The 10,156-nt window shown below is 41.6% G+C and overlaps 1 protein-coding gene across 1 annotated transcript; it reads left to right on the forward strand.

The window, feature by feature from the left end:
• The first annotated feature begins 6,823 nt into the window (after positions 1–6,823).
• LOC115999695 lies at positions 6,824–7,663 on the forward strand. The gene has a single exon (XM_031239610.1). It carries the CDS (start codon positions 6,824–6,826, stop codon positions 7,661–7,663), a length of 840 nt encoding a protein of 279 aa, XP_031095470.1.
• The last annotated feature ends 2,493 nt before the right edge of the window (positions 7,664–10,156 follow it).

The raw sequence follows: 10,156 nt of genomic DNA on the forward strand, positions 1-10,156 counted from the left end.
TTTCACCTTAAAACCCTAAGATTCCACCAACACATAACACATAATTTAAGAAATCTTAACTTAGATTCATGTTCTAGGATGGAAAATAAAGCTATTTACCGAATAAAATTGAAGTTTTACCGAATATTTGGAGATCTATGAAGAACTTGCTAGCTATGGAGTCTTGAAGCTTGATGAAGATGATGAAGATCTCACTCTACGCCCTCTCTCTCTATTTCGGCAATAACAAGGGAAATGGGAAAAAAATGAAGACTTAGTCACTTAATTCCTTGCAAGACTTATCCAAACATCCCATTTAATTAATCCCTTTTTATTCACATGGTGAAATAGTGTGACACTTGTCACAATTCTATGGTAAGTCTTCAAAGATAAGATTTGCTAGATAGTTAGGGATTAAATCATATGAATTCTCGGTAGAAACTAATTCAAATCAAATAATTTTCGAAACCAAAAGTTTATCCGAGACTGAAACTTAAAATTGGGCTAGGTTCGGTACACCGCGAAATTTAGCGATGTACGATCAAAATAAATTTTCGCTGCTATGGGCTAATTTAATTAAATAGGAAATTCAAGAATAATATTATGGTGTCTAATAATCCATTTCCTAGGACAATCGGGTCCGAACATCAGTTCCTAAAATTCTTACAGTTCGCGACCGGTACGTAGGTTCGCAGCTTATTAATGACTATTCTCACTTATAATAATTCTTTTGAAGCATCGGGGGATCATCTCATGAATGTTATAGCCTAAAGAAATATTTTTCGAACCTTAATCTTACTGGAATAGGTGAGGGGTTACATTTTCTTTTGACTTTTATTGTTGCCTTGTTAGTCATTGGGAGGCACGCATGATTTCAAATTGCCAGTTGTAATGCTCTATTTCTTCCTTTTTAAATCAAGCAAATGAATGCATCCAAGCTTGTATTCTCTAAACCATCGATTGTATCATCCTTTGTTCCTTCTTCATTGTCAAAGTAGCTTCTCAAAAAAATGGCACATCATGCCTTTTCCTCATCTCCTTCTCATCAAGTTAAATGTCCTTCTAGTGAGTACTCAGAGCATTATCTCTAGGACTACCAGTATGAGGTACTTCCATTGGCTCTGCAAATGAAACTCTAGGATCTACAAAACAACTCTTCAACATTCGTCAAGGTAAATTATGCAATTGCATATATCTTGATGCACTTAATGTATTAACACATCCTTCTTGACGCAGAGTTTGATGCCTTCTGGGATTTTAAAGATGAGGCAGAAGGATTAAATATGATTGCTAGTAAAAGATTTTACTTTCTTCATGTGATCAATAACCGCGTCTTGATCTGTAATAGTATTGATAATATATATATTTATTGTAGATATTGTAACTGCTGAAGCTATAACTGTTGAGGAAATTCCCACCATAGCTGTAGAGAAGGAACACAGACCTTCCAAATGACTTTGGAATTTCGAAATGGTTTCAAAATACTTTCACTTGCTTATGATCCAAGCATCAAAAGAGTTAAAGATTAGGGAAGTTACTTTGAAGAAAATATGTAAAAAGGTGGGAATTGACCAATGGTCATATAGGAAGTTACGTAGTTTAGAGCGACTAGCAAAAAATATCCAAGGGGATACTGATCAAGGAGGAATGGTAAATGAGCTAGAAAATCAAAGGGAGCAGTTGTTGAAGGATCTTAATCTTAAATTAGATATGGAGACAAATAAACTTAGAGTTTCATGCTCTAAGAAGAGAAAATATCGAAATTTGATGGAACTTTCTTATTCTGCTCCTCTTGCGAGCTCATCTTATGTTTCTACTAATCTTCTCCCAAAAATTGAGGAAGAAGATAAATTTTCTCCAACCTGTACTTGATATCATTTGAATAGTGAAAATATTTCCTGTTTCATACATCTTCCTTGTGAACTACAGTTTTCAATACGTTTGAATACCCTCAAGATATCCAGATCGATTTGCGTTTCCAGTCTTTGGGTTTTGAACCTCACCTGTAGTATAATCGACAAAGATCACTATCTCCCTTTTAACAATTTTGGCCTGATCAGAGACTTCCGACAAGATACTGTTTAACTTTTGACAAATCCAACATGATCAGCAACTTCCGATAAGATACTGTGTAACTTTTGACAAACTCGGCATGAGCAGCCGTTTTACTATTTGACTTTGATACGATCAATAACTTTAATTTCGGCGAGATACTATTTTCTTTTTGGCAATTTTGATTGCCACTATCATTGTAAGGTATGTTTGCCAGTTTCAAATTTCAAAAGCTCTATTTTTTATTCCTCTTCTTTTTCTTCTTCTTTTCCTAACCAAATTGTCTACCCAACTTTTGATACTACAAGGTATACCTTTCGGGATCAACAATATGAGGAATTCCTATTGACTTCTTTAAATGCAATAAATAATAATGGACCCTTGCTGAACATGCACTTTGGTCCATCTTAGAACTTTGAGCACAGTTTGGAAGGGCCAATCGGGGCTACTGGTAAGGGATCTAGTTCCTTTTTATACCTTGATTTGTAATGGGGATGATGTAATATAGATTTTTATTGTAGATGTTGCAGCTTTGGATCCATTAGCTATGGATGAGGTTCTTATTGCCTCTGCAAGTGCTATACGTACTTTTGATAGAGTTATTCATGTTATCTTTGTTCTAGTGTAAGGGTGTTGTGAAGGAAATTGTTGGTTGATCGAATGAAAGAAAAGGAAATGTTGTTTGGTTGAAAAGAAAGAAAAGAAAAGTGAGAAATTGTTGTTAAAGAAAAGTTTGAAAAAGAAGTTTGAAAGTGAAGAAAAGGTTTGCGAAGAGAAAGAAAAAAAGAATGATGAATAAAAGTGCAGGTCAGGTTCTTAGAATAAATGTCTTCACCCCCAATAGTTTAGAATACTCTTTTGCCTTCAATTATTTTTGGTCTCTTGCTCATATTTTCCATATCTCCTCTAGGTTTAAATTGTGAATAGGTGTGAAACTCTCTCTCTTTTGTGTATTTTTTCATACCCCTTCTTTGTTAACCAGTCACCCTTAGCCCCATTACAAGCCAAATAAAGACCTATTTGATCTTAGCATGCAGTTTTAGAGTGATCTATGTGAGCATGAAGGGCATGTCTATGGGAGTTCATCTTAAGCCAAGTCTTGCATAATCTCAACTGAGTACATGTGCATACAAGGTCCTAATCTACCTAATTTCGGGTGCCCAGTTATTGGCCTAAGAGGGGAACTCACTTGTGATTCTGAGATGATTCTTGAAGCAGGTTAGGTTGTACAAGTTGGTTGGTGGAATGATTGGTTGAGCAGGAAGGAAGTGTGATCAGTAACAATACCTGGAGGGTGGATTATCCTGGGTAATTGCTTAAGGACAAGCAAAAGTTCTAGTGTGGGGGAGTTGATACACATGATTTTATACATTTATTTGCCCCACGATTCAGTAGTTTTGTTGCTTATTTCCTTTAACTTGATACATTTAAGGCTCGTTTGTGTGTTACATTTGATCAATCTTAGTTTATTCACAAATGAGGAGCAAAGGAAGGATTTTCGGTCATCCCGAACTAGTTTTCGAGACATAAGGAATCTACCCCGGGACGGAAAGGAGCAACGGAGCACGAAAGGAGTCAGAAGAGGACCAGGAGGCCGCCTCACGGCCGTGAGGGCGGCCGTGACCTTCACCGCGGACAGTAGCTGGTCACGCCGCATCACGGCCCCGATCCCGGCCGTGATGGCGGCCGTGACCCGGCTGCTGTCCAGTATTTATTGCGCGCTTTTTCTGTATTTTGGGGATCCGGAGCCCTAGTTTAGTTTAGTGCAATTTTTCCCTTCTTTAGAGTTTTCCATAGCATAGAATACAGCAGATTTACATCATTGAATTCGGTTTCGAGCTTGGAATCATCGTTTGGATTGGAATTACTCTCAAGAATTGTTAGTAAAGTTTTCTCTTTTTTATTCTTTAATCTTGCAGCTATGTTTTCCACCTTTAATTCTTGCTTTGCTGTGTTTACTTCCATCATGCGTGAGTAGTTCGCTTATGGGTTTGGATTAGGGGTCCATTGTTAATCTTGATGTTCGAATTGTGATTATTGCATAAAGGGATTGAATCTTTTACCTAGGGTTTATGTTGATTTGGGGATTTTCTGTCTACTTGTTATTGATTGATGGCCACAATTAATTGCTAGTCTAGGAGAGGGATTCATCACAACGAAAGTTGGATGGAGACCTCGAGCCTTACCAATTTCAACCTAATTCTCCTACTATGAGAATAGGGGTAATCTTGGGGGCTTACAATGCTTAAGTGTTTAAGGTTATGATTGATGCATCACGACAGTGGGGCAATTGTATCCTAATTCTGTTTATTGATTACGAAAGTAGCTGAATTGAATTCTTTTATGCATTGCCCGTAAATCTCTAGGTTAATTATTCCTTCCCTAATTCTGAGTTTGTTAGAACATCAAGGTTACAATCCCCCTAATCTGACCCATTCCCGTATCATACAGTTTACTCCTTAGTCAATTGCTTTCTTTTACTTTACATCATTCAGTCTTAGTTGCTTGGATTCTAGTTGATTCACGTACTCTAGTGCCTAGTATCTTTAATTCATACAATTACGTGCCATAGCCCCAATCCTCAGCGGAACGACAATTCACACCCATATTTACACTCCCATCTATACATCATCACATTTTGGCGCCGTTGCCGGGGATTGGTTTATTTGGTTTTAATTGTTTGATTTATCTCTTACTAGCATTAGAGTTAGTGAATTTTAGGAGATCAAGTTTTTATTTTATTCATTATTCAAAAACACAAAAAAAAAGTAAAAAAGTATTCTTTATTTGCACTAACCCGTAACCAATTTCTTCCAAGAGTGTTTGTGGTTGTGTTTGACAGTAGGTTTCCCTCCTTTTATGCACACTAGATCGAAAGGGAGCACGAATCTTCGTCCCTACGATCCAAATCTTGAGAGGAAGTTAAGGAGGGAAAAGAAGGTGTTACGTGATTGGCTTCGAGAGTTCCAAGACTTCGAAGTAGCAATACTAGGCAGCCAGCCCATACTGGTGTCAACACACAACAGCACTCGAGGCAGAGGGAGGTAGCTGGGGACAACCCTGGAGTTCGTGCTGATCCTCCAGTACCAAATGTTCAGAATCAGGCACAGAACTTCAGGGCCGATCCAAACTCGAATGTCTATGTTGGGGGAGGATTGGGAGCTCCTTTCATGCAGCAACAGCCTGTATACCAGCAGCCAGGCTTTGGGATTGGGATGCAAAATCTTTTCCATCAGATGAATCCCAACCTGTTTCAGCAGTTTGCCTATGAGGTCCCACAAGCAAATCCCATGGCGGCCCATTTAGCTCCTGAGTTTACTGAAGAAGATTGCATTGTGTATCCAGGAATTGAGGCAAACAATTTTGAGTTGAAGACTGCTCTCATTCAGATGGTCCAGAATAATCAATTTGGAGGAGCTCGGGTTGAGGACCCGAAAACCCACATTGTGAATTTTGACCGAATCTGCCAGACCATCAAGATGAATGGTGTTCCTAGTGAAGCCATCAAGCTGAGACTGTTCCCCTTTTCCCTGAGAGATCAAGCACAGAGTTGGTTGAATTCCTTTCCAGCCAACCATTTCATTACCTGGGAACAGCTTCACAAAGCTTTCATGCAGGAGTATTGTCCTCCTTCCAAGGCTGCCAAGTTAAAGAAACAGATCCAGAATTTTCAGCAGTTTGGCAATGAAGATCTTCCTGAGGCTTGGAAGAGATTTAAAGAGTTGAGGAGGCAGTGCCCAAAGAATTTGATGACTTCAGGTGACTTCATTTCATCGTTCTATGAGGGATTGACTAACCGGTCAAAGATTATTCTAGATACCTCATCCTTTGGGGGTATTTTCATTGATATGGGACTGGCAGCTGGAGAGCAATTGATTGAGAGGATCACCTCTAACAATACTTACTGGTACACTGAGGGGGATGATATACCCAAGAGAGAGAAGCCAGCTGGGATGTTCGAAGTTGAAGAAAAGATGGCAATGCATGCTCAGCTGGATTCTATACAACATATGCTAAAGCAGATAGTACAAGCTCCTACTCAGAGTGCCCAGGCAGTTGCTCAGCCTCCACTGATTCCACAGAATCCTTATATTCCTAACCCTTATTTTGTGCCACAGGTGCCTCTTGTAGCCTGTTGTGCAATTTGTGGTGGAAATCATGCAGCTCAGACATGTCATCTGTTAGACTCCGGTAACCAAGTCCCTCAGCCTAATGTGGAGCAAGTTGATCTCATTGGTTATTCTAGACCACAGGGCCAGGGGTAAGGTTATGGGAACTATCAGCAGCAAGGAAGGAATCAGTTTGTTCCCTCTTGGAACAATCAAGGAAATCAAGTGAGGAACAATCCACGAACAGGGGTGGAAACCAAGGAACTCAGTGGAGAAACAATCAGAATTTTGGGCAGAATAGTCAGAATCCAAATCAAGGGCAGTTCCAGCAAGGGAATCAGAATTTCGGGAACAATCAGGGTCAAGGTTTCTCTAGACCATCTCAGGATCTTGATATGCAGACTCTCATGAACATCATGATAGCTCAGATGAGCAAGTTACAAGCAACCGTAGAGAATCAGCAAGCTACCTTAAGCACTCAGCAAGCTACCTTAAGCTCTCAGCAAGCATTGATAGAGAGCCTCACGGGGCAACAAGGGGATGGTAATCAGTTTCCTAATCAAGCCTCATCTTCGAATGGTAGACTGCCAGCAAGCACAGAAAATCCAAGGCACCAAGTGAATGCAGTCACCACTAGAAGCGGATTAGCTTTGAAGGATCCCCATTTTCCTTAGAATGATCCAATGCCTGAGAAAGCTGATAAGATGGATGAGGGCATTCAGGTTGAGGATGTTCTTGATGATAGTGAGGAGGAGCCTGTGGTGCAGAGAGATAGTGTTAAGGGGACAGCTCCTGAGCAGGATGAGAGTGTCCCTAGCAAGAAACCTGAGAGGAACAAGAAGGCAGGTGACTCGGTTATACCTTGCAACCCGTTACCATATCCACAGAGGTTGTGGAAATCAAAGGAGTCTGATAGAGAGAGCAAGTTCCATAAGATGTTAGATAAGCTGGAGATCTCCCTGCCTTTTGTTGAAGCAGTCACTCAGATTCCATCGTACAAGAAGTTTCTGAAGAATATTTTAGGCAATAAGAAAAAGCCAGAGAAGAGTGCGGTGGTGGATCTGAGCGAAGGAGCCTTGACCTGTGCAGTTTTTCAACATAAACTACCTCCTAAGCTGAAAGATCCAGGTAGTTTTGCCATCCCTTCCATCATTGGTGGATTTGTAGTTGGGGGTGCTCTGTGTGATCTCGGTGCCAGTGTTAGTCTTATGCCATATTCTTTATGTAAGAGGCTCAACCTGGGCACACCAAAACCCACCTCCATGACCCTACAGATGGTGGATCGCTCCATTAAGTGTCCGGTGGGAGTTCTTGAGGATGTCCCGGTCATGATTGATCAGTACTTTATACCGGGGGATTTCGTTGTTCTGGATATAGAGGAGGATGCCAAGGTTCCTATTATATTTGGTAGACCTTTTCTAGCTACTGCTGGTGCACTTATTGATGTGAGGAGAGGAAAACTCGTGATGGAGGTAGTTGAGAACAAGATCGAGTTTGACATATTCAAAATGGCGAAACACTAGCCCTCGTATGTTGATGAGTGTTACTTGATAGAAGGGCTGGGTGAGTGCACTGATGAAAGTAGAAAGATTGAGAAGTCAAGTGTGCTGAAACGAAAGAAAAAGTTCTTTGGTCCTGATGGTTTCTACAAAAGATGGATGAGGGAACTGGCTAAGTTCAAAAAGCCATCGGATCGCAATCCCACCAATATCCATGAGGTTGAGTCGAGCTGACGACAGTAAACTCAGCGCTTCATGGGAGGCACCCCATGTTATCCTTTACTTTTCGCACTTTATTTTTCTGCACTTTTCGTCTTATTTTTAGTTCAGAGTAGAGTTAGGAGTTTTTCTTTGTTTAAGGGGTTTTTTTTTTGGGTTATTTTGGTGAGAAGTGTGCACTGATTTACTTTTGAAAGAGTGGGGAATAGTTAGAATTGAAGAGGTTAAGCCTTGGAACAGTTTAGAAGTGTTTTGGGACATATTTTGGACTAACTTGCAGGTGAAACCGAACTTGGGCGCGAAAAGAACAGAAGTGCGCACGGATTTCCAGTACGTACAGGGCTATTGAGGGCTCTGGGTCACGGCCCACATCCCGGCCGTGACCCTACCCGGGAGGCGTTGCAAGAATTTCCAGTACCGAGAGGCCAAACGAGGGCTCTGGGTCACGGGCCACATCCCGGCCGTGACCCAAGCCGTGATGGCTCCGGGTAATTTCCAGTGTTGAAACGCAGTTTGAGGCTTCTGGGTCACGGCCCGCAACCCGGCTGTGACCCAGGCCGTGATGAAAAGCCGTAAGAAAAAAAAACAAGAATAAAGGCTCAGGGTCACGGCCCCAATCCCGGCCGTGACCCTGGCCATGATGCGGACTGGGTTATAAAACCCAGTCCGCAATTTTCACCCCTCTTTCCCCAAATTGGAACCCTAACCTTCCCTCTCCAAATTTCTCTCCACCCCCAATTTTCCTACACCAAATTTACCTCCTTTGCTTGTGATTGTTTGCTCTTTCCTACTCCATAGCATCATCTTCCTCATCTCAACAAGGTTTGAACTTCAATTTCTTTAATTTTCATTGCAATTTTCAAAATTTTTAGTGGTGTTCATAGGGTTACTTGAATCTTTATTTTAATGGTTGAATGTTGTTAGTTTAAGCATGTTTAGGGTTAATATTGTTGATTCCATGATATAGAAGCTTGCTTAGTACTTTAATGGTGTTCACATTGATGATTTTGGGTCAAACTTTGAATACCCATTTGCTTTTGAGATGAATATTGATTTTGAATAGAATTCTCGATAGTTTTAGGATTATGGAGTAGTTGTTAACAGTTTGGCGATGATTCTTGAGCAATTTGCGATGTTTGAGCCAAAATCTAGGTTAGGTTTTGAAAAAAAAAATCAGAATTTTAGAGTTTTTTTTAGTTAGTCATATAATATACTCCACAATCCTGAACTCCATTGTGCTTTCAATTTGCCTAACCCTCACCCCATGGATATCTTTGGTGTGAGTTATTTGCAGATGCCTCCACGTCAGAAAAAGAAATCCGTTGCACAGAGGCAACCCGCAGCTCCACAGGTTCTAGACACACCCCTCCATGATCCGAAGAACTTTGAGCGATTTCAATTCTTCTCCGGGAGACAGATATTCAAGCCGTACGTCCTCTCTTTGGACGTTGCGGCTCACTTCGGTATCCGGGATGAGGTAGCAGACTTGGTGGAACTCCCAGAATGGAAATATTTGTTGATGGAGTTCGAGGAAGACACACACCAATGCCTGCTAGTTGAGGTCATGACCACAATGAAGCTTCCTAAATTTGATGGCCTCACTAGCAGTGTGTGTGTCCAGTTTCACATTGGCCATACGATGTTCCGGTTCAGCCCGGATAGGTTGAGTGATTTGATGGGTTTCGACCCGGTTCAGCAGCTCACGGAGGAGGAAAAGTTTGACCGGGTTGCCAATGTACCCAACGTTCAGGAGTTCTGGGAAGAACTCACAGATGGCACCACGGTTTTCAAGAGCTCCCATAGCCGCTCGTCTGAATTCCGCAAGAAGGAGCACAAATTTATGCAATATCTGCTGGGCCACTCCATCACAGGCCGATTCGATGCCACAAGTTCTGTCAATCACGCTAACCTACTCTGTTTATACGGCATGGTTAAGCATGTCCGGCTGCACATGAGAGTGGTGATTTGGAATTTGATGAAGAACCAGTATTACCTGCGTGGGGTGGCTTTGTATCTCAGGCCTTATTTCACTCGGATCCTCCGCGCTACACAGCAGATTGTATTGACTGAGCCCAGAGCTCCAGGTATGCAACCTCTCACAGCGGAGGCTGTGGCGAGGATGGGGGAGAAGATTGGGCCGAAGAGGGCACGTACTACAGATATGGCTGATGTGACCGATGCAAGGAGGGAGGAGGAGGCCTATAAGGCCTATCCTGATGCTGCAGGTCCTGCCCATGCTGGAGCAGGCGGGAGTTCATCTTCTACTGATTTTCAGCAGCAGGCACTGGCCCAGCTGGC

Source organism: Ipomoea triloba, chromosome 1 (genome assembly GCF_003576645.1).
Source record: "Ipomoea triloba cultivar NCNSP0323 chromosome 1, ASM357664v1".
Classification (NCBI taxonomy): domain Eukaryota; kingdom Viridiplantae; phylum Streptophyta; class Magnoliopsida; order Solanales; family Convolvulaceae; genus Ipomoea; species Ipomoea triloba.

Coding starts and splice junctions, on each gene's coding strand:
- LOC115999695 (XM_031239610.1), top strand. CDS start 6,824: ATGCCTGAGAAAGCTGATAAGATGGATGAGGGCATTCAGGTTGAGGAT.